Raw genomic sequence first — 24,920 nt, 5'->3', positions numbered from 1 at the left:
ATATTAATAATAATGATTATTACTATATTATTTTTATAGCATTTTTCAAGCAGGAGAATAAAGTGCTTCCCATTGCAGGAGAAAGTCTAAAAAGGCAATTAATAATTTTTAAACTTTCTTCTTAACCTTACTAGAGACATTGCCTACCGGATAATCACAGTGTTTACATCCTCTTTCTGTTGGTGCTTCATGGCCTCTGCCTTGTTTCTGTCAACACATCAGCTTTACTTTCTCTTTCGTTTTTGAAATTCTCTTTCTGCCTCTGTCCTAGCGTATCAGTTTTGTAAATTAATTTCTTCTCGTTTTAGTGTCTCAAAACCATTTGAGATGTTAGATGTCAGATTTTTAGTGTTGGATGTAAACTATTTAAGATGTGTAGTTGCTTCAGTGACAGCTGCACAAAGGTTATCCAGGATAAAGGTGCACTCTTCCACATACTCTCATTCTGATTAATCTCTCATATATTCACATGGTCATTCATATGCGCAGGATTATTCATGACTGGGCCTGAAGGCACACATGTGGAGGTTAGTCTTAATGTTACTTGAGATGAAATTAACTTTACCTGTTGGCAGGAATATGCGTACAAACAAGCTCTTCCTTTTGCGCACTGGACTTTCCCTGAACACCAAATCACTGCCAGTCTGTCTTGCTGTGAATCATTTCCTCTGAGCAGGTCCGGTGGTGGCCAGGTCAATATTGTCTTTAGTGGTTCTGACCTCTCTGTTTCTGATTTTCCACCTAGGCCGTGGGCTCAAGGTAGAAGACATTCTGAAGGATGATGAGGTTCTCACAGCCTTCCTGTTGCGAGATGCCGGCCTCCCGGACTCCATAGTCTACCAGCTCATCAACGCAGAAATAAAACTAGAACAGGTGCATTTGCAGCCTTAATCCTTAATTGATATTAGGTCATCTTAGGTTTTTCATTACTAATTCTTAAGCTATCTCCGGGGTGCATCTACATGTTGGGAAGCAGTATTACTAGAATTGTCTGAGGCCAATGCGGTAATACCACCCAATACTTTCATTGAGACATACCCCACTTTAAAAAAAAAAAAAGGATGAATACACACGCTTGTGTTTAAATATTGACCCTGAGTCCAACCACTAACCACTAACCAACCACTAACTACATGGCACCCTTCCCTTTCTCTTCCATGGTCTCTAGTTTGCCTTTGGTGTCCCAGACCTGCAGCTAAAAGACATTGCGTGCAGCCAGGCCTTGCTGGAGCGCTTCATCATCTTCCCGAGCCGCATGGGACTCCACGGGGTCCGCAACGCCATGTGTGCCCTCAGCCAGCAAAGGCTGCAGAGGATAGAGGATATCCTTTATGCTAATCTGGACTTCTTCAAGATCTTCAAACTGGTTAGTAGCTTGTTTGAAAGTACTTTCAGTACATTTTATCCAGTGAACCTCATTGCTTCCTTTTTTTAAGGGCCTATTGTTCCATTCCTCCTTGTCCTAAACCCTTGATTTTTTGCTTGGTTATGGTCACGGAAAATGAGAGACATTTTGCAAATGAGTTTTTTCACTGACATGCTGGTCATTATTTCCAACTCATTCTATGGGCTTCGCTTGTAGGAAAAATTGTGTCCCTCGTCCTGTCCTGACAGTGAAGGCCCTAGAAGCTGCCAGTCTTCCTGGTGATAGTTGCATTTGTTTATAGTAAATTTGCTAATGTCACAGAATTGACAGTTATCTGGCAATTACTTTATTGATGTCGAATGGCTGTTTATTTTAAACATATTGTTTCTGCCGGTTTAGCTAACCTTTTGGATTTATGTAGGATGTTGTTTTTCTAGTTGTAATGTAACAGTGTGGCATGCTTGCAGTCACTGGCTTTATTTGGGGCTTGGAATACACCTTGGGCTCTGTTTCAAACCATTTACACATTTTTACCAAACGCAAGAAACATGGAGGCAGTGAGAGAGAGAGAGAGAGCTTTTCTTTTTTTCTCTGAATGGCCCCGCAAGTCACCTTTTAATGAAAGAAAAGCCATTTTATTTGTTATTTATTTTAATGTATTTGTAAAATATATCAACTTTCAGAAGTAGATAAATCTCATCAAACTTTACAGAGGAAATAAAAGTATCATTAAAACAAAAGCAGATACATCGACAAACTGTACTTTAAACCTTTTTCCTCTCACACCCTCCATTTTCCTTACCATAGGTGGGCGCTGGGGTTCAAGCTGAGAGAGTCAGGTGATGGGCTCAGGGAACTGGCATGGCCTTATCCCTCTTGGCCTGTTTCTCTAATGGGCTTAGCGTGGCCGCGCCCACAGCCTGCGAGGTAGTCTGTAAGACATGACGCTGCGTCACGTATGAATGCAATGCCACCATGTACCAGTCTAAAGAGTTCAGACAGCGTAGCTGCCAGCACACCTGGTTATCTGGCTACTAGAAAACCTGACTGTAGGACTGAAATGGTGTGAGCGCCACAGGGTAACAGTGCCTTAAATTACATCTTTCTTGAAGATACTGTATATAGATCCAGAGAGTGACCATCTGAGAAGATGGAGTAGAGGTTTGGACGTGCCAACCATAATTAAATAGTACTGAAGGGTAAATGGCCTTTGACAGTTTTAGGAGTTACATTAAAGATGTACAGCCTTGATTGATTTAATGGATGTTGACTTGATGGAGCAATGACTATGATCAACCGAATCCACAGGTTTTTCATTTCATGAGCTTGGTTATTTATTTATTTCTCCTTTTTCTTCTTTTTTTCTTTCTCTTCTTTTTCTCGAGATTATTTTTTCTGCATTTTTCCCCTTCCTGCTTATCTTTTGCTGGGTTGCAGGTGGTTGGAACCTATATAATATCAAATGTCATGTAAAATGTGTTATATTGTAAGAAAGCAAAAAGCTTTATGGTGTAAGCAAGTGGAAATTAAATTGTGCAAGAAAGTATCTACAAGGCGAATTGCATTTGAACAGTACTTCAACAACTGACATGAGGGTTTGCTTGAGATAAGACTTAAAGTTGCCCCAAACCTGGCTTCAGATATTATATATTTCTCTATACCGTCAAATATCCATGACTAATTAATAAAAAACATCAAAATTAAAAAAAAAACAACAACTCTAGGTGTTCGCTTTTGATTAAAAGCTTAGTACCCAGAGCAGAAAATTGTATGTTGGTGTAGGATACCATCACCCATACTAAGTGGCTGATTAAGAAGACATGCTTTAAGGGCCCTTAAAGCAAATATATTCAGCATATGGACAAAATGGCTCTACAGTATAATGAGATCCAGCACAGCAGCCATGCAGTAACGCTACCATTCACCTAGATGTAGGATTGAACTCTAAGTGTTGAGGCTTGAATTGAGTTGTCATTCCACCTCTTAAGTTTACTGTGTAAATGTACATATTGGAAACATTTTCAGTAAAATATTGGAGACATGTGACAGACAAACAGTCAGTTTCACGAGCCATGAACCAGGCGTGTGTACTCCGAAGTCTTATTAGTACAGTAGCATCTTAGTGGTGATTTGTGCATGTAACCCATTCGCTCTGTTAAGTTTAAAGCCCATAACCACGGTGACCTCTGCCTTGTAACAACTTTCCGCCCCTCATTACGCTCCCTGACTCCCTTCTCCCATCAACCTCTCAACACCCTCCCTTCCCATTCCCTCGCTTTCTCTCTTTCCCCCCGCGCCGCACAGCCTCCCTCCTTCCTTCGTTCATTGAAATGCAGGCACGAGGAATGCGAGAGGAAGGATATCTCATGTGTGTGTTTGTCTTGGCGTTCGTGGTTTCCGTAGTCCTCAGCACTCTGCCCCGACCAATCGCTCGGTAACACCTACTGCTAATGGTTTCTCAAGAAGATAAAGTCACTGATGGAGGTTTAGAGGGAATAATGTTAGTGTGGATTACTCAATTTCAAGTTTGGTACAGGTTCAATAAAGCTACGCAGTTCCTTTATGAATACATGTTAGACGCAGATTGTGTGACAAAAAAAGGAAGGCAAAATAGATACAGTGTGATCAGGTGTTCCCTGGCAGGTTGCTGGTTTTAATAACTGTAAACTCTGCGAGGAGAAAGTGTGATAAGAATAGTTTCCTTTTCTTAATAGCAAACATTTCTGGAAGTTTCCAGTCATTTAAGGTTGTTGTTAAACCGGCTTTCTGCTAGAAGTGAATGTGTTTATCTGTCCAAGGTCATCACGGGACATGGCTTCAAAAAAGCGGCAGTGGTTTTAATACAAAAGAACAAAGAGCAAATTGTGTTTAATGTCTCATTTTATCTTCATCTTTAAAACACTGAATAAATATCGGTCACTTGACTGTTGCATCTTGTGACTTTGTCTCCCCAGATGCCTCAGGTTGTGGACACCAGCTCCCAGGGGATTGACTTGCACTTCTGGGGTCGGGTTCTTGAGGCCACGTCGGAGAAGATCCAACTTGTAAGTGCTCCAAAGTCCATCAGTCCCCTTCCACTCCTGCTCCTGCTCCTCTCCTCTTCTCCTCAGTCCTGCAGGATCAGAGGCCCCAGTATTTTTAGCCCCGCAGGAAGCTCACCTCTTCCGCTGCTCCCTGTCTGAGAATCGCTCACAGGGGAGGTTGAGTGATGGGCACAACAATGTGGGGTGGGTTGTGTGTGTTACAAACCTACATGTGTACTGTACAAGCGCTGATATGTCTCTGTAAGCTCACGACACATGTGTGTGTGAGTGTGCGAGTGTGCATTTGTGTATATGTTTTATAATCTCGAAATTACCTCCCCCAAGGAGGTTAAGGTTTTGCCTGTGTCTGTTTGTTTGTCAGCGGGATTACGCAAAACGTACTGAACCGATTTGAACCGAACTTGGCGAAGGGAAGGGGGCATGAGCCAGGGAAGAACCCATTACATTTTGGGGCAGATCTGGATCATTTACTATGAATTTGAATTTTTTTTTTTTCTCTGGTCCGGTGTATGTTGTTCGACATTGGCCTTAGCGGAGGTCTGCCCTCCACTGAGTGCCATCCTAGTTGTCCATGTGGGTATGTGTGCATGCATACGCACACAGATTGTCTCAGTTGGCATACGCAAGTAGAGATGTGCATGGGCCTTTATCACTTGATTTATTGAATGCATATCAAATACAAATCAGAATCAAATATAATGGAAATGAAATATAATCGAAGAGAATACAGTAGATATTGTGTAGAAATAGAACAGTATAGAATAGAACATCTATAAAAGAATAGAATAGAAGAGAATAGAACAGAGTAGAAACAGTAGAAATTGAAAAAAATACACAATAAAATTTAATAGAATATAGAGGAGACTATAGAAAATGATAGAATAAAGTAGAGTCTGAAGTGAAGGTGAAGAGAAAAAAAACATAACATGCCATACCATAATAAAATGAATAGAATAGAATATATATAGAGGAGAAATACAATATAACATAACATTATATATACATAATACAATAAAATGAAATGTATTGTAGTATGTTTAGTATATTAACACACTATAAACTGGCCTGTCTGAAGTGCATCTACCAGTTAATATAGTTATATTCTAATTCAGACAATGACACACTCACACACTCACACACACACACACACACACACACACACACACACACACACACACACACACACACACACACACACACACACACACACACACACACACACAGACAAAAGTAAATAGAATGACTGGGATTGTGTTGTGTGTTTCGGCACGTTCACACTATGTCCCAGGGGGAGTGTATCCCATCATCGTCTCAGCTGTGGGTGGGAGAGAGTAAGAGAGGGGTGGCGTGTGGAGAGAGGGACAGAGAGAGACATTCCTGTGAGGTGACACATCCTGTAGGTGGGACCATCGTATCACCGTGGTGACACAAAGGCGAGCCAAATGCTCTCATTACCCACCTCTCCGTCCTTTCAATTTATTGAGTGTGTTTGTGTGAAGTAATACATAAGAAAAGGGTGGGAAAGGGAGTGAGAGTGAAAGACATCCAGGGGTGTGTTTAAGCATGTGTGTGTGTATGTGCATGCTGGCTTTAAGTGGGGGACATTGAAAAGGCATGAGTCATTTTCATCACTGATCTCTGAAACCAGGTTGATTATCAGCGTTGCAATTCAGCCTATATTTGAAACTGTAGGGGGGTTATGGAGCCATGCTAATAAATATGAAGGATTATGAATGAATATTCCTGGAAGAACTGAACTCCACCTAAAATCCGATCTCCTATAATATCATCAGATTTGAAACGGAAATTTCTTGGATTTGATTACATAATAGGTTGATTTCATTATTACCCGATTATATCTTTGGAGCACTGTGTTAATATCCCCCCTAACAAAACCAACTCAAACATGAAACTCAAGTTATTGGCAACCTCCTACGTATTTCTTTAGAACGGAAATGATACATACCAGTGAGATAAGCACTTTGATGAAGCTATTTTTGTTCTATCAATTGGAGGATATTTAGTCCCCCCTCCAACTATCCTCGTCATTGGTGGGGAGAGGCGTCCGTCCAACATGTTTGCTTATCTTTCAAACAATTGTATTCTAGCCACGGTTTACGCTATGAAATTTGCACGCTACGAATGAATATGAAGAACATAAATATCCCTGCCTTGTTTATAATTATCTGATAAAAGGTCAAATTGCTCAAAGCTAATGATTTACACTTCCCAGCAACACTCAGCGTTTAGTCATCCGGTTGGAGTCGGCATTGAATTTTGGCTCCGCTTGGGAACTCTGGGGAACAGATTTGAGGCAAAGAACATGAAAGCTAAGGTTGACAACTAGTCTGGGTACTTCTGAGGGTCTTGCATGTAGTGTAGTTGGTCTGGGTGTGTGCGCTGCATATTAGACTTAAGGCTCAAAAGAGGAGGGACTTCTTCTATGACAGGATTTAAATGACATGACATTTTAAATATCATATCGACACTTTCTGTCACTCTTTCTGCAGTATTTAGTTACTGTGTAACTAAGCCCATTCATCTTGTAAATCTGGAATTTACCAGGAACTATCTTAATTTAAAAAAGATCGGACTCAGATCTGAATCTTTTTTGAAAACGTACACAGTACAGTAAACGGTACACTTCAGTCCTCGTCCTTTTTGTGTCGAGGTTGTACTTCCCATGTTTTAAAAACTCAACATTCAAACTGTCCTATGTGTGTCACACGTAAATAAAAGGTAAAGGTAGCTGATAGGTTAGCGCAAACAGAAATGCACTACGTTTCTATGGACTGTCAGTGGAGGTATCTTAAATAGGTCTTAAAATTTTATCAAGTCATCCGGTATGTTGACAACTGAGAAAATCTTGTTCAACTGTCCCCCCATATCTCCTGTCCAGCTGATGGAGCAGGAGAGCTCTCAGGAGCTCCTGAAGGCGGTTTCCTCTCTGTTCCAAGCTGGGGGTCCTTCCTCCTTCACCCATCTTATGTCCAGCGTGTCCAGCCTCTTCTGTGGGTACCCAGAGGGAGGTGGCTCCAGGGTCCTGTCCTTCAACTGGTACGAGGACAACAACTACAAGGTGTTTCTTGGGGTCAATGGCACCAAGAACCACAACTATGTCTATGATGACACTGCCAGTAAGTGAGGGGATCTAAATGCTCTTTCAATGTTGTATACTATATAGTATATAGCGTAGACTAATCATCATTTTTTCATAGGGCCCAGATGTCGTGGATGAGAAATGATGACAAGGCAGAAATGATTTTTTTGAAAGCTCCTATCAGTGAAAATAATTAAACAAAAAGGAGAAAAGGGATTTTTCGAAAGATGTAATACTTTATTACATAATTTATTTAGTATTTGTTTTTTGTTTCTGGGCAGATCCAGGAGCTGTTTCCACTGCGATTGCATTTTGGCACAATAGTCTCCGACAACAGTAGAACAACAGCACAATCAAAAATCGAATTTATTATGTGTGTGACATCTCTGAGCACACTTTTTGTCACTATATATTCAAAACCCAGTTGGAATTAGTTTGCAGTATGAAACACAGCTGTGGTGTCCCAGATTGTCTTATAATAAATCAAAAGCTTTTCATACCTGACTGTTGCCTAATACTTTACTGTATATATCATACTTTACTTAATGATAAAGTAATATAGATTATCTGTAAATTAAACTGTGGAGGACATGAGGAAGTGTCTGTGTTCTCTGAATCATCTCTATGATAGTCCTTTGTCTTTCTTTTATTCCTTTTTTTTTTGTCTCTTCACTCTTTTTTTCGTTATGGACTATTTTCTTCTACCCTTAGCTCCCTTCTGCAACGCCCTCATGCAGACCCTGGAGTCCAACCCCGTCACAAAAATTGTGTGGAATTCAGTCAAGCCCCTGCTGATGGGAAAGATCCTGTACACCCCCGACTCCCCTGCCGTCCGCAAGATATTAAAGAGTGTAAGAGAGACCACCTCCAGCCCGACCCCTCACCTCTCTCTGTCCCTCCCACTCGCTCTCTGTCTCTCCACTCACTCTTTCTCTCCTTCTCCGTTTCTTTCGACACCCTCAGAATATGTTTATATGCGTCCAAACCCCCACCCCTCTTAGGAATGAGCTGACTACCAAAGCAAAAAAAGGGCCGTGTGAGGGAAGAGAAGGGGGGGGGGGGGGGGGGTTTAAAAAATAAATTGCAAGTGAGGGTGCAGCAATGGTAGGAAAAACAGAATCTCTTGCATTCGGTCACATCTCATTCATTGCTCCTCACACAAAACAGATCTCAGTTGGGTTTCACAGATCTCACCTAAGTCGTCTGACACCATTCTCATACAATAGAAAGCTCTACATTACTCATTATTCGTATTATTAGCAAAGAACAACTGAGCTATATGTTGCTTCTTTGTTGCTGGTACACTACTCTGAAAATATTTGTGAACTTTATATCAGTGTGCTTGAACTTTAAATTGTGTATATGTGTGGGCTTCGCTGTGTGTATCCAGGCCAACACAACCTTTGAGGAGCTGGAGAGGCTCCAGAACATGGCCAAGGCTTGGGAGGAGGTGGGACCTCAGCTCTGGGCTTTTTTCCACAACAGCGTCCAGATGAATATGATCAGGGTATGAGGCACACGTTCTACAGACACACAAACACAACTACTGCATGTTCTCATACCCAGAGGTACGGTCAAACTAATACACAATTTCATGCGTATCTGTTTCAATTTCAACAGAAAAGCAAAAGAGGAACAATCATCACTTTATATACAAAAAGAAATTCCAGCATCAGTATTTGGAAGTGAATTATAATGTACATATCCAATATGGCCTGAGTACAATAAGCTTAATTTCCAGGATGAACAAAATCTCAAGCAACCAGGCACAGGTGTGGGCTTGTGAATTCATCGTGACCCAGACTCGAGTCATAAGTTTAATGACTTTGATGCGACTTTACAAAATCAAAAAGGACTTGCAGCTCTGGCTTTAACAAGAATGACTTGTGACTTCACGTGACCTGAAAGCTGAGGTCCTAAAGCGATTTGACATGAAACGACTTCAGTGCCAGGACTTGAGAGCACGGCACCGGAGAAAAAACATATTTAGCTTTTGAACGTCGGGATTTAAGGGATTTTTATTCTTAGATTCTGACATGAAACACATAGATTTTGATGTGTTTACAGTAACAAGAAATTGTGTGTCTGTTTCCTTGTTTCAAAAAATTGCATGTTCTGAAATACAACCGTCTGATGACCCCTGATGAACAATGTGACAATATGAAAGGGGTCACTGCTACTACTACTACTGATAATGATATTAATAATAAAACAGTTAATGCACGTTTAAGGACATACCCCTAAATTTCTTTCCAATTTACAGCACTTAAACGGCACGTCTAATATATTTTTGCTGCATACAGTATCTGTACTTCTGTCTCCGACACCGCAGGACACCCTGAGAAACCCGACAGTGATGGACTTCATGGACAGCACTCTGGAGGACACTGACTTTACCACCAAAGACATTCTTAACTTCCTGTGCAATGGCCCTGAGGAACAGCGGGAGGCAGGAATGCCAAGCTTTGACTGGAGGAATATTTTTAACATCACTGACCAGATCATACGCATGTTCAACCAGTATGGAGAGGTAAGAAACCTGTCTCTCTCGCTATGCGTCACTCGGCTTTTCTTCTTTGCGCCGGTCACTATTTGCCAGATCTTGCGTATTCCCAGGACTATGGTTCCAGCCTTTTTGTCAGACCGGCTCTCAGTTCCCCAGACAGGAGCATCTGTCTTCAAGGTCTTCCCCCAGGAGAGTGCAGCCAGGCCCCCCTTTGAAACATAGCAGGCCACTTAGCACGGCTATAGTGCAGCTCTCCCGTCCAGCAGGCTGAAAGGGTGGGGAGAACAAGCCTGCTTGTCAGCCCCCTACTTTGCTCCCATTGTGGAGCCAGTGATAAAGTAGAGAGTAGGTGGGAATTACTCAACCCCCTATGAGCTCACTGCTGTTTTAGTGTATGGCCCTGCATTGAAACAAACCCTCGCGCCTGCGAAATAAAATAGGGCAAATCCCTCTATCCATCCTTCACCCCTTCCCTCTCTCCTCTCTCATCTGATTTAAAGGGGGGCAGGGGTTGCAGTTTTGGAGAGAGCCCTATCATTGCTGGCATCTCAGTCTTTCCTTTGTTTACAAGTTCAGCGCCAAGAGCCTTCAGTGCCCCACAAACATCCCAGGCGATTTAGCCAATTAGATATAGCTGTCTGTTAGCGTTGGGCCATAGGATTATTGCCGTAGTTAGCATTAGGGCGTCTCACTCTGTCAGGGCTATGTTTCTCACACCGAAATCCCATTGGAACATGTGTATCAGTGAGGACCTGTCTTCTCAGCCCATCTGTGAGTGAACATCATTGTGTTGTGAATGTATGGTCCCGTAAAGATGAATGGGAAGTGGTCTCTCGTCTTTCTTTGAGCACTCTCAGGGTATTATACAGTAATGTGAATGGAGACATTAGACACGGTGTACATAGAGGTGTGTGTGTGTGTGTGTGTGTGTGTGTGTGTGTGGGGGGGGTTAGAGACCAGTGTGTTTGTATGTATGTGTGTGTGTAGGGTGGGAGTTTCACATGGCTATTACACATGTTTCACAGGGAGAGAGAGAATGAGTGCATGTGAGAAAATGAAAGTGTGAGCGCCAACGTTGGAGTTGTGTGTGTTTAAATATGTGTGTGTGTGTGTACGTTTTTTCTGCATGTGCGTTTGCATTCACTTGCTTTCCTGCAAGTATATATACGTGTGTCTGTGTCTGTCGCTGCTGTATGAATATAGTAGCTCAGATTTTCCCATGACACCAGATCACTTCAGTGAAAGACATAATGAATGCAAATTCACAAAACTACCCACACTCTCCTGATAGGGTTGATAGGGTTGGGTGTCTGCATTTTTTCAGTGCGGGTGCCAATAAAGTAATATGAGTTTTATTACGGTCCACAAATGTTTTTTGAATTTTTTCTGTATTGTAATTTGAGGAATATAAACCCATTTCTTTCATTTAGCATTTTTAAATCGGTCAAAACCAGGTTTTCTTTTTAATAATGTTTCTGTATTAGGTCCGTATCTATCAGATCTTTGGCGCTTATTACTGTGCCAGTATTAGTGTACAAGTATTTCCTCTAGTATGCAGACATTGGGATAGTATGTGTTAAATGTAAAGGTTAATTTACTGTAATATGTACGTGTATTCTTGGTAATGCTTAATTGGTCACTGTGATGAATTGTGATCATAAAAACACAAGCAGTGTTACAAGAACCTTGGCTCAATAAAATGTAAATAGAAGTTGGCTAAAATGTATGATTTAGATTTAATTCAGGGAAAATCTGATCATAGAATAAGTAAACAATACTGGATGCTAGAGAAAACACTTGTCAGTTGTTTCTAAATAGAGCAAAGGCCCCGTGCACTCAATCCAATGAATAATTTAATTTGACTTAAACACACACTCATTTAGACACACACAAACTGTTACAGTAGCGTGCATTCATAAAAAACAAACAAACAAACACACATAAAAAAACAAAGCATACATAAAAAAACACAATCAAAATTTTATACATGTATTCTAAATGCTATAACCACATAACGTGTTCCCAGTTTCCCAATTCCTTTTGAAAACTAAAGCGTCAAACTCAAAGCCATCCTTTCTCCTCCTCTCTGACTGTAGTGCATCAGTCTGGATAAGTTTGTGGCCCACACAGATGAGTCCCAGATGATCCACCAGGCCTTGTACCTGCTGGAGGAGAACAAGTTTTGGGCTGGCGTGGTCTTCATGGACATGTACCCCTGGACCACAAGTGTACCGCCGCATGTCAAGTATAAGATCCGCATGGACATTGACGCAGTGGAGCGCACCAACAAGATCAAAGACAGGTCAGTAGGAGCTGATGTTTTGCTGCACGGATTGCCAGGCCGTTTTAGCTTGTGAGCCCTTCAAATGAAGCCGGTCCACTTGTTAGAAGTCGTCTCAAGTTGTGCGTGCCTCTGATTTGTGAGCATTTCCACCAAAGTAAGTTTTCTCCTTTCATTTGCGTTGATGTTTGAGACATGGAAAAGTTCACCAGTCATGTATTTCACATGAAAAAAAACGACATGTCCTTTCTTTTTTCCTATCCAGTTAATCGTGCTCTAACTCCTGAAATTTATCTCGCCAGCCCCCTGAATGGATCCCGATCCCCAATCCTTTAGGGCTGTAGCGTCCCAACTACTAATTGGCACAAAAAAAAAAAAAAAGGGTAAAAATGTTTTATTAGCAAAGACAAAAACTTTCTGGTACATTTCACGACAGCTGACTGGTATACATGCACACTGGGCATAACTAGGATCCAACCAGCAATGTCTAAGTACCAAACAGCCCTGACAACCTGCTGTTCTGACATTTTTTCATGTTGTTAGTGTCATATTAATTAGGCAATTTATATGGATTTGTCACATTCCTCAAAGGAGGAAAAGAAAGACCTCGCAGCTGGCCTGATTGTGTTTTCCACTTCTTGGTAGTTCTATATTAACTCAATACCTGCTCTTTCATCCTCCCTTGTGAGGCTCTTACATGCATTTTCCTCTCCCTTTGATCTCCCATTCATAAACGGACAGCATGTCAATAGCCCCCGGGGTGAACAAACACTTTTAGCTGTTTGCAGCACACCGACAGAGTGTAATGGACCCAGTGGGAGCCCTGCCTCTACACAGTTGAATAGGATTGTAAGAGGGCTTTGCCTCGGACTTATCCGCTTAAGTAAAAGCAATGTACATGTGGCGTATGTGCGGCTCTAGAGACTTTGGCTTCAGGATGTTTTGTTATTACAGTGTTTTGAACAGACAGCCACAAAAATGCTAAAATGATTCTGTTGTATAACCGCTTATGTGATGAACGATGTGGGGTACACATTTTAACGGCTACATCCTCAGGGCAGCGAAACCTTCCACACGACTCTTTCATTCACTCCCTGTGTCCTCCCCCAGGTACTGGGACCCCGGCCCCAGAGCAGACCCCGTGGAGGACCAGCGGTACATCTGGGGAGGCTTTGCCTACCTGCAGGACATGATTGAACATGGCATCATCAAGCTTCACACGGGCAACGACTGGCCTCTCGGGGTCTACGTCCAGCAGATGCCCTATCCATGTTATGTAGATGACCTGTGAGTAAACAGGTCCCTTAATGTAACTGCAGGTCATGCTTTATCCAAAACGGGTTAATGCTAATGTGAACGTATGCATTTTTTGAGCACGGGCGACCCAAATTGATCCCATGTTGAGGTAATGTTGCTGTTATGTAACATGATAGTGGTTAATTACAGTGACTGTAGAGGATATGAAAATATTTGCCATGATGCTTTTCATCAGATAACTAGAGAAAATATTTCTGCACACCTGAATGTGGGATGGGTTTGTCAGAGGGCATCCAAACCTAAATAACCATGAAAACTCCCTCACACTGTTTCTCTCTGTCTCACTGCTGGTTTATGTAATTTAAGGCAGGACACTGCAGGCGAAATGCCTCACCCTGGTCAATTTTGAGATTTTGGGCTATTTTGCTTCCATAAAATGTCTTCTGCTTCCAGAAAACGTCGAAAATACACATTTAGGTGTTTATTTTACTTCACTTACTCACTATTGCGTCTTTAGATTTCAGTTAAAGTACATATACTGAAGAGGCCATTTACTCAAAAGGATTTTTTTTCTTATACACTGAGCCAGAAAGCTCCACTTCAGTAGGACTTGCAAACATCAAACTTTTCAGTTTTATTCATATCCCTATTCTAAAGGTTTCGACAGAGGGCTGTTGACAGCACTTTTCAGATTTATGGGTTGATAAAAAGAGATAAACAAAATCCCTTCAGTAAAAACCTTTGGCTCTAATATGTCAACAAACTGAAACAAGAATTTTGGACCAAGCTCCATCCAATGTTCAGATTTTGTTCTGGAAATGCAGGCACATTAGCACTTGTTTAATTAGTTAATTCGTTATTTGCATATTTAAACACAAGATTTCAGAAAACTTGTAATAAAAAAATAGTTGTCTTAATTTCAGTAATCAACTGGAGTAGCTGTATGGTGATCTATTAGTTTTTTACCCTATTCACCTGTAGTGCCTTGCCATAATACAACATTTTGGTGTGAACAGTTTACATTAATCTAATTAAATAAATAAACCAGAAGTGACCAAGACTATGTGCAGGGGTTTTCCACTTACATTCAAGCCATGACGTTTTTTTCAAATCAGCTCCATTTGTTCCACTCTCCACTTGAATAGGCCAGAAATTCCTTTTTGCCCATTTCGTATTAGTTTGATGTGAAATTGAAAGGCCCCTGAATTCGGACTCAATCAATACTGTATATACTAATTTGTTTGTGTGAATATTGAGTTGGTTAAATACCCAGGGCACATTTGTGAACTTCTCTGAGAAATAATCGGTTAATGTTAAGCTACATTTTGTTTTTCAGCCACTGACTTAGTGATCAGCTGCCTGACTGCGTGATTGGTCGCCTGTGTGAGGGATTAGATTTGCATGTCATTCATTCAAAGTGCCAGCCCAGTCAGTGCATCCTCACAGAAATGAAGTCACCAGGCGAAAAAAAGTCTTATTAGGTTTTTTAGAGCTGAAATGAAAATCATTTTGAAGTCACTATACGCTGTATATTAACGCCGAGGATAACAGCAGCTTGGAATCAAAGACAGAATTTCTCCAGGGGTTAATGAGTTCTCCTAATCCAGTCACCCCTTCTCTCTCCTCCTCCAGCTTCATGATCACACTGAACCGCTGCTTCCCGATTTTCATGGTGCTGGCCTGGATCTACTCTGTGTCCATGACTGTGAAGAGCATTGTGCTGGAGAAAGAGCTGCGCCTCAAGGAGACCCTCAAAGCCATGGGGGTTGACAACGGTGTCATTTGGTGCACGTGGTTCATCGACAGCTTCATCCTGATGACCGCAAGCACGGCGCTGCTCACCTCCATCATCATGGTGAGAGATCAGGAGGAGTAGGATAGAGAAGGTGAAAGAAGGAGGCCATGTTGATAGTAACACTTGCAGGTTTAGAGGATTCATGTTTTGTAGTATGTAATGGTGCCCTCTTGTGGATTATTTCAAAAACTCTATTTATGAGGAGTCCTCATAGAGCCAGTGGCTGCAGTGGTTCTGTGTTTGTCTCTTGATATGTAAGTGAGAATCCTCTCATCACACACTATCTGTCATTTTTCCTCTCAGGGTGGGAAGGTGCTTAACTACAGTCACCCCATCCTCGTCTTCTTCTTCCTGCTGACTTTCACCGTCACCACCATCATGCAGTGTTTCCTGATGAGCGTGTTCTTCAACAACGCCAACCTAGCGGCTGCCTGCAGCGGCATCATCTACTTCACCCTCTACCTGCCTCACATCCTGTGCTTCGCCTGGCAGGACCGCATCACAAAAAACATGAAGTTGGCCGCCGTATGTCATTTTTTTGTGCTTCAAGACTTTTTCAAAAACAGGCAAACACACAGATACTGTTTCAACACAAGCTTTGCAAGTGTAGTGAGTATTTAAAGGACCAGTGTGTAGGATTTAGTGGCATCTATTGGTAGAAATGGGATATGATATTCATGATCATATTTTCATTAGTGTATAATCACCTGAGACTAAGAACCATTGTGTTTTCATTAGCTTAGAATGAGCCATTCATATCCACACTGGGAGCGGGTCCTCTTCCACAGAGTCCGCCGTGTTGCACCCCCACGTTTCTGAAGTAGCCCGGAATGGACAAGCCAAACACTGGCTCTAGAGAGGGCCTTTGGTTTTTTTTTGCGTTACGTGAACGTAGGTTCTCCTACACGCTTGGAAAGGGAGCAGGGGCGAGGGGTGGGGTACTCAGTTGGTTGCAATCTGCAACCTCAGCGCTCGGTGCCACTAGATTCCTACACACTGGTCCTTTAAATACAATTTCGTGTTTTTAAGGGAAGTAGAATGGTCGGCCATTCTACTTCCCATTCCAAACCTCATACTGGCAAAGACCTGCACCCTCCCACGCAGAAATGGCTGATCCAGGTTAGTATCACTGCCCTTGATATTTTAAATGCCCCTTACCTGTGCATGTTTATATTGAAGCACCCTGTGATTGGAAGGTTGTTGCTTCACTCAGAATGGCAAGTAAAACCTGAGATGGAGAAGTCGAAGACTAGTTGTACTGGAAAGGTCAATATAAAGTATATAATGAGTCAAGGCCCCAGAATTTTGAGCCTGTCTTGATAATGTTTAAGATATTTCGCCATCTCCTCTGCCAAGACGATAAAACCGTTAAGAGTAGATACACGTTACCCACAAAACCATTGTAGTAGATTGTCAGAGGAGAACTTTTCACGTGTGACAGATAAATCTTGACCAGATGTAACCAGGACAAGGCTCTACTATCTGTCTCCTCCAGATCCTGAGAAACCTGAACCAGAGAACATGGAGAAGGATGTTGAGAGCAGGGGCACACCAGAGACATACATCTGCAACGGCTCAGCCAGCCGGAAAACCTGCAAGCACCAAAGTAAGAGGGAACGACTGTTGAGAGAGAAGGAGCTGCTGAGACGACAACAGGAAACTCCAAATCAGGAGGAGTGTGAGGAGTCAAGGAGGGAAGGTGAGGACACAAATACAAAACTGTAGCCCAGGATTACCTGAAAGAAAGACTGAGTGGAGATTGACACCAAAGTGCATGTGGACGCTCTGAGGACATCTGGTGGACAGGCAGGCATGAGAGATGAGAGAACAGGGAACAATTGAGGGGCAAAACAAAGAAAAAGAAAAAGTGTGGCTGCGTCCATATCCATGATGAATACGAAGTGTAACCGACAAGTATTCCTATTAGGGACATTGGGAATTTGACGTTGCATGTGAAAGGTTACTGGACGCCATTTGTCAAACATGATAAAATCTTCGACATTTATGACATGTGATATTCCAGCTAGGTGAAATATCTTTAAATTGTTTGAATAAGAAATTTTTATGTGGTTTTTGAAACTTTCTATCACACCAATGGACATATCAGAAAACTATTAATTTCTTAATTTAAATTGACATTAAGACCGCAGCTATCTTGTTAGTTCCATTATATTATAATTAAGGGTGAGTGTTAATGGCTCTTTTTGTATTTGCTTTCCTATGCAGGTCAGTTGTTCTTTGAGCCCGACCCAGTGGGCCTGGTGATGGGAGTGCAGGTCCAGGACCTGGTAAAGGTGTTTGGTGGAAGCTCTCGTCCAGCGCTAAACTGTCTCAACATAAATTTCTACGAAGGCCAGATCACATCCTTCCTAGGACACAACGGGGCAGGAAAAACCACAACTATGTAAGCTGAAATCAAATTTCGGAAATTATGAATCCCATAAATTTTCTAAGTGCAAAGCAGGTAAACAGTATTGTTGCGTTTGTTTGAAGAGATCAGACTGAAACCATCTGAAAAGATGTTTTTTTCATTTGCATGGCTTTCACAGCAGAGTCTATGCTTTTGGAGAGCTCCCGGCAATAATATTTCCATTTGAACATGATTATCAGATCTTATTATACTCTTTTTAAATTGGCTATTTAGAAACCCCCCCCTTTCTTAGCCTCACGTTCAAACTGAACGTGGGTGGTGAATCGGAGATTTACCCACAGCTTGGCCATGCCTGTGTCATGGATCTGACACTGTTTTCCAGGTCCATCCTGACCGGCCTGTTCCCTCCTACATCTGGCACAGCCTACATTAATGGAAGAGACATCAGGACTGACATGGACGTCATCCGTTCCTCTATGGGCATGTGTCCTCAATACAACATGCTCTTCAAACAGTAAGTTACATTGGAGATGCTCAAATCAGCTCAGTGTGACTAAGTCAAAAAATCACTTGCACACAGTATTGCCGAACTTTTGGAAAAGAGAAGCTATGTATTTTGAAGGGACAAGAATTAGTTGTTGATTGTATTTTGTTTTTTAAAAGTTATTAATTGGACTTTGAAAGTTTGGAATGTATTCAGCTGTGATAAAGCGAGGAACAGACTTTGCAAGAATTAGTGCACACTTTTCAAAAATCTAAATCAGAGGCTTTGATGGCAGCTTAAAGTTGAGAGCCAGCGCCTTGAAGCATCCACACAGCGAAAAACAACTGTCAAAACAACAATTTTACACTCTCCCTCTTCAAGTGTCCTTATTACCGTTGCCCTGTTTTTGTTCTAGTCTCACGGTGGAAGAGCACATCCTGTTCTACTCACTGCTGAAGGGTCGGACTCAGGCGGAGGCAGAGAAGGAGGTCGAGGACATGCTGGTGGACCTAGGGCTGCCTCACAAGAGAGACGATGAGGCTCAGAACCTCTCAGGTCAACCACTTATTTCTATGTGTGTGTGTGTGTGTGCGCAAGAGACAGCGTGAGATGATTACATTAATGATTTCATATTTTTCATATATATTAATTTATTTATTATTCTACAGGCGGTATGCAGAGGAAACTGTCTGTTGCCATGGCGTTTGTTGGAGGGTCGAAGGTCGTGATCCTGGATGAGCCCACCTCAGGAGTTGACCCCTATTCCAGGAGATCTATTTGGGACCTCCTTCTGAAATACAGAAATGGTAAAAAAGTCGCAAAGTCACAAACGCACATTTTACCCCTTTAGCTCCATGCTCAGTCTGCCTTAATGCATATTTTAAACCTCCATGTACATAACTCACCCCATGGTCTGCTTTTTACTGTTACACTTAAGACAATGAAGACTGAAACCACATCTTTTGCAGCTCCTCACCCCTCCTGAGGCACTTGAATTAAGTAGCAAAATGATCAAGCGGAAAAATTCAGCTACACAGTTGCAACAAAAGCAAAAAATGTAGTCATAAAATCCACATTTTTTAGAATCTGTTGACAAAGGCCCTTGGAAGCTTTGGTTAACTGTATTTTTCGTCTGTTAGAATGAACTGAAATTTCCCTTTGATTCAGCAAAAGGGCTTTATCAAAAGTTTAACCCTTGTGCAGGCCGTACAGTGATTCTGTCCACCCATCACATGGACGAGGCCGACCTGCTGAGCGACCGCATCGCCATCATCTCCAAAGGACAGCTCCACTGTTGCGGGTCTCCCCTCTTCCTCAAGAACTGCTTTGGAGTGGGTTTCTATCTGACACTGGTGCGCCGCATGAAGGATCTGAGGAAGAAGGAGGTGAGCTTTGCCTTTTTCACAGCATCAACCAGCTGCAGTGTTTTCTTTCCCCTGTCTGTTCATTCTGCATCAGAAATTCCACCTGTTTCTAAAGTAGACACACAAAAGGGAACACTTGCTTTTCATCCACTGAGGAAAGGTTTGCTTTTCTGGCAGGATTTTTTTTGTTGCATTGTTAAAGGTGTGCTTGTCATCGCTGCTTCTATCAGAATGACTGCGACTGTGCCTCAGACTGCTCCTGTTCCTGCTCCATATGTACCGGATACAAAGATCAGTCTCAGAACCAATCCCAGCACCTAGACAGAGTTTTAGATGGTAAGTGTATACCGTACATTTCTTTTACTGTAACTGCATAATCATCGGCCACTCGCCCTCTGTTTGCATGCATGTGTTCTTTTGCACCTCTATATTACTGAGGACCAGCTTGAGATATAGAGCTTGTGAGCGAAATAGTTTTTGAAAAGGGAGGACATCTTGGATTGTCCTTCTTCAAAGGGCTGTTTTGGAGTTAAACTTGGTTTTTGGCTTAAGGTTGAAATTAGACGGAGGTTAAGGTTAGGCATTAGTCATCAGGATAATGGTTGGGGTTAGGCATGTAGTTATGATGGTTAAGGTTAGAGTTAAGTGACTAGAAAAATTTATGAAGGTTTACTTTACTTATTAATTAGTGAGAGTTTAACACTCAAAAACTTGCTTAATTAGGACTGTGTGGGTCTGGTTTTCTCTCATTTTACTGACATTGTGCTGGCAACACAAACAAGCAACCCCACAGCTGTCATAACATTTTGATTCAAATATCGCCGACTCCTGATTGGTGCACGGACGTATGTGTCTTAACCTTTTTCCAGTAGAGCGCCGTCCGCTTAAAACCAGAGAGGAGACGGCAGATGAAAATACTGAACTAGAGCTCGCCCACGTGAAATAATCAGTACCTTTTCAGCTTGGTCGGAAAATCATCTGCCGAACTGCTAATAGTAAGAAGTTTATTGAGAAAAGAGGTTTTTTTTAGGGCCTTTAAGTCAATGAGGGGTCAGCAGTGAAAATGTGTGTGTGTCACTTCCAGGAATGTGTATGTATCTGTGCGCGCTGGTTGGAGTTCGCGAGTGGCCCACTTATCTTAAGTTGTAGAATAGATGCAGAAACAAGACAGTATTTTTCCAATTTTATAATTTAGTGGTGATATTGATCCAGGAGCCTTTTCCTCCTACTTCTGCCTGAGGACACTCTACTTGAGATGCAAAGCCATGAATTTTTCCAAGCACAAATTACTCCTGCATTTCGGTATCTGAATAATTGCGTTTGTTTTTTTTTTTTTTTTTGGGGGGGGGGGGTTGCATAATAACCAGTTTCCCTGCCTTTGTCGTTGGTTTCTGCTATTTTGGGAACTTCTGTTATTCTCCGTCCTCTTCCCAGGGGATATAGACAGCATCACCGGCCTCATCCACCACCACGTCCCAGAAGCCAAACTGATTGAGATGATTGGACAGGAGTTGACCTACCTGCTCCCCAATAAAGGGTTCAAGCATCGGGCGTATGCCAGTCTGTTTAGGGAGCTGGAGGAGACTCTTGCTGATATAGGCCTCAGCAGCTTTGGCATCTCCGATACATCACTAGAGGAGGTACTTCCTGACGAACTTCAAACTGCAGTGGCTGAACAGTGAACGTACATTTACTGAAGTACTGTATTTAAGCATATTTTTGTAGGTAATCTACTTGAGAATTTCCACTTTATACTTTTTTTTCTCTTTTTTTTAGTCCACTACATTTATCTAACTGCTATGGTTACTAGTTACTCTTCTGATTAAGACTTTCACATAAAAAACAGGTGATAAACTTTTAAAATAAAATGCATTAATAAAGATCAAATCAGTGTCTTGCAAACTGTTCGGCTTGTGACCCCTACTGCATACATATCAGTACGAATCTTCAAGTTCAATAAAGGACAATGAAAAACCTGCATCTTATAACTTCTGAGCTTAAAGGATGAACTTATATTTAATGTGTGAAAAGTTATGAAAGTTAAAATCCGTTTTGGCTTTTTTGGGCTTTTTTTTCTTAGATATTCATAAAGGTCACTGCAGATGGAGAAGCAGCGAATAATGCCACCACTCCTGGTAAATACCGCCACTGATATTCTACATGGCCTTTTCCTGGAATTGAATTTCTGACCCATTGCCCTGTCTCTCTCTGACGTGTTGTTATCCATTTGTCTCACACCTGTTTTTTTTAATGCTGTTATTGTTGTGTATCCCCTAACGGACTTATGCAGCTGTCACTTGACCTGTAGCTACAGTACTTGTATAAACCTCACATGTGGTGTGGTGCATCATATGTCAGTTGTAACCCTGTTTGTGTGTGTGTGTGTGTTTTGTGTCTCACTTTTGTGTCGCACTCCCACCTCTAGAGCAGTGGATGTTGCAGCGGAGAAAAAACGACTTTAAATTTGGTGTAGAGGGAGGTGAAGGTCAGAGATTTGAGAGCCACTTGACAGAGCTCTGGCAATCTAGAGGCTTTTTTTCTCTCTTGTTGACTCTACCGGACCTGGATCAATCAGAAGGAATTTCGTCAATTAAATTTTAATTACTTCCTTTTTTCCAGGTGGGGTTTATCACAAGGGGACAGTTTGTATCTCATTATGTAAGGTATCCATAACGGATACAGTATTCCAATTAATAAAAACCCTCTCTGAGACTGTTTAAATGTTATGGCAATAATGAAGTTAAGTCTCAATCTATTGGCGCTCCAATGCAGCTCGAGTGATCCAGGTCTGGGAAGATGAACTTGTAGAGTAAACAAGAATGCAGGGAGCTTTCAGAAACGTTTTGCTGCTTCCATGCTTTTTTTCTTGCACAGCAATACTTCAGATTCCTACATTTACTTATTTATACTTCAGTCTTGCACAGAACAAAAATCAGAAGCCTCAGATGACTTTAGGTGTTCTGCTCAGTCAAATCTCAGCGGTAGGGCTGCTGCTGATCCCAGGCCTGCTTCTCCAGTTTGCTAAAACTGCCTCTCTTGCAAATTTTTTGTCCCCCCATAGATATTTTAAGGACATTACTTACTGTATGTTTTCTAATGGACCACAGAACATAATGGTGTGAATGGCACTACCCATGGTGCATCGGACAGCGGTGCAGGAAAGGGCTCCGTGCAGGTGAAAGGCGCCACTCTGATCCTGAAGCAGTTCCACGCGCTGCTGGTAAAGAGGTTTCACCACGCCACAAGAAGCAAGAAAGACTTCCTTGCACAGGTTCGTGCTGCTGACAGTTACTACTGGAAGTTTGGACTGATAGTAAACTTGGGAGCTGCGAATAGTGAAAAGTTCGTATCCACTGTGGAAGCAGATGAGTTGATATATTTACCAAAGACAAAACACATGAGTGCCAGAGGGTTTTTGTCAGAATAATGTGGAAATACAATGATGAAAACAAGTGAATATTTGACTAATTCTACTGTGTAATCCATAACAGGTGGAGAATATACAGTAATGCACAGGCATTCTTTTACATTTCTTAAAATTAATTTTTAACAGGCTTCCAGAGTGTTGTGACTGATTTATATCTGTGTGATTTCAGATCGTCCTCCCTGCCAGTTTCATCCTGATAGCTCTGATCTTCACCGTGATTGTCCCCCCGTTTGGAGAGTATCCCAGTCTGACATTGACACCCTGGATGTACGGTCAACAGTTCACCTTCATCAGGTAAGACCTCATGACAAACACTGTGAAATGGCAATTTGCCAGACCCCCTGCTAATTGATATTACTTTTTTTAAGTAGCTATAAATAGTTCGATGTACAGGACACTGACTTTAGATATGATGTCAGTTACATATCACATTAACACCGAGGTACCTGAGAGATTGACGGTGATAAGCTTGCTTATATTTCTTCAGTGTCTACAACCACATTTTCTCTTTTCTATTTAGTAATGAGCAACCATTTGACCCCAAAATGAAACACTTCAAAGAGCGTCTGTTAAACCAACCAGGCATGGGCACGCGCTGCATGCAAGGAGAACCGCTAGGGTGAGTATCACCACTATAGAAAAGGATTGGATTGGACAAGGGATAGGATTGGACAGAACAGGGTAGAAAAGGATGCGGTTATTACACGAGTGCATATTACTTCTATTGTTCAAAACAGGTGGTGAAGGCACCCTGGGCCATTATAAGATAATGAGGAAAAGCTGCTCTCAAACCTTGTCTTCAATGCCTGGAAAACATACCGTCAATTTGTTTTATACATCCATATTCTTTATTCATGCATTTACACTTCAGGCAGAAGGAAATGCAGAAGTCTGACCTGATAACACTCAACACATCAGTGAAATAACATTTAGATTTGTCGTGGGGAGAATTGTTTCGACAGTTCTCAATCATCAGACAGTATCGGGACCATATGATATGAGGTACAATGAATTTACAGGAGTTACCAGTGTAGAGAGACATAATACAGAGCAAGCATTTAGTTGTAGCAACACAAATGATAAAATACACACAAAAACACATATGTTTGTTTCTTGGATCGCATTTTTAATTCAGTAGGAGTGGACAGAGACAAAGCATGTAATAGATGATCCAAGGTCCAAATCATATACAGTATACCTAAGTGGATACATACGTATTGCCTCTAAAGGCTCATTGATTTTACCTTTTGCACTGGGATTTCTCCTCTCACTATCCTCCAGAATGCCCTGCAGCAACAGTACATCAGAGTGGGACTATCCTGATGTGTCCCCCGTGGTCAGCAACATCCTACTGAGTCCTGAGTGGAACTGGAGAAACCCCTCCCCCTCCTGCCAGTGCAGCACCAGTAAGAAGTTGACCATGATGCCCATCTGTCCTATCGGCGCGGGAGGCCTGCCCCCCCGCCAGCGGATCGAGGTCACGGGAGACACGATGCTGGATCTGACAGACAGGAACATCTCTGACTACCTGGTTAAAACCTACCCCAGTCTCATCAGAACCAGGCATGTTTACGTCTGCATTCAACTGATGAAACTTGGGACCATTACATGAGAAATACCAATGTGTTAAAACCATCAGTGGCTTAAAAACATACCTCAAACCAAATTAAAAACACAATTCTATCTCTCTGACGATGCTGCTGCAAACAATATCTTCTTCAAAGATTACAAAAATGCTTTAAACAAGCTACGATTGCTCTGTAAATCATTTTGCCTGACGACTTATTTAACCCATTTAAATACCTCTCTGCTTAGTCAAATTGTGATTTGCATTTCACAGTTTGAAGAGCAAATATTGGGTGAACGAGCAAAGGTAATAATTTGCACTTTATTGCTGTAAGTCTCTTTCCATACCTGTCGGTCCT

General features: G+C 41.8%; 1 protein-coding gene across 1 annotated transcript in view; it reads left to right on the top strand.

Annotated features, from left to right (window-relative positions):
• The window catches only part of LOC120798985 (retinal-specific phospholipid-transporting ATPase ABCA4-like), a 38,935-nt gene that overhangs the window by 1,247 nt on the left and 12,768 nt on the right, over nt 1-24,920 (top strand). Inside the window, exons 5-30 of the mRNA XM_040143784.1 lie at nt 746-873; nt 1,169-1,366; nt 4,321-4,410; nt 7,310-7,547; nt 8,222-8,361; nt 8,901-9,017; nt 9,843-10,040; nt 12,113-12,318; nt 13,408-13,584; nt 15,187-15,409; nt 15,653-15,874; nt 16,387-16,468; nt 16,845-17,048; nt 17,576-17,753; nt 18,103-18,234; nt 18,620-18,759; nt 18,873-19,010; nt 19,408-19,589; nt 19,799-19,904; nt 21,003-21,208; nt 21,649-21,703; nt 22,676-22,839; nt 23,165-23,289; nt 23,516-23,614; nt 24,277-24,558; nt 24,836-24,868. Coding sequence (XP_039999718.1) covers nt 746-873; nt 1,169-1,366; nt 4,321-4,410; nt 7,310-7,547; nt 8,222-8,361; nt 8,901-9,017; nt 9,843-10,040; nt 12,113-12,318; nt 13,408-13,584; nt 15,187-15,409; nt 15,653-15,874; nt 16,387-16,468; nt 16,845-17,048; nt 17,576-17,753; nt 18,103-18,234; nt 18,620-18,759; nt 18,873-19,010; nt 19,408-19,589; nt 19,799-19,904; nt 21,003-21,208; nt 21,649-21,703; nt 22,676-22,839; nt 23,165-23,289; nt 23,516-23,614; nt 24,277-24,558; nt 24,836-24,868 — 4,063 coding nt within the window. The remainder of the gene's footprint in view (nt 1-745; nt 874-1,168; nt 1,367-4,320; nt 4,411-7,309; nt 7,548-8,221; nt 8,362-8,900; nt 9,018-9,842; nt 10,041-12,112; nt 12,319-13,407; nt 13,585-15,186; nt 15,410-15,652; nt 15,875-16,386; nt 16,469-16,844; nt 17,049-17,575; nt 17,754-18,102; nt 18,235-18,619; nt 18,760-18,872; nt 19,011-19,407; nt 19,590-19,798; nt 19,905-21,002; nt 21,209-21,648; nt 21,704-22,675; nt 22,840-23,164; nt 23,290-23,515; nt 23,615-24,276; nt 24,559-24,835; nt 24,869-24,920) is intronic.

Source organism: Xiphias gladius, chromosome 14, assembly GCF_016859285.1.
Source record: "Xiphias gladius isolate SHS-SW01 ecotype Sanya breed wild chromosome 14, ASM1685928v1, whole genome shotgun sequence".
In the NCBI taxonomy this organism is placed as follows: domain Eukaryota; kingdom Metazoa; phylum Chordata; class Actinopteri; order Istiophoriformes; family Xiphiidae; genus Xiphias; species Xiphias gladius.
Note: the sequence above shows the minus strand (reverse complement) of the source record. Positions and strands in the feature narration are given on the sequence as shown.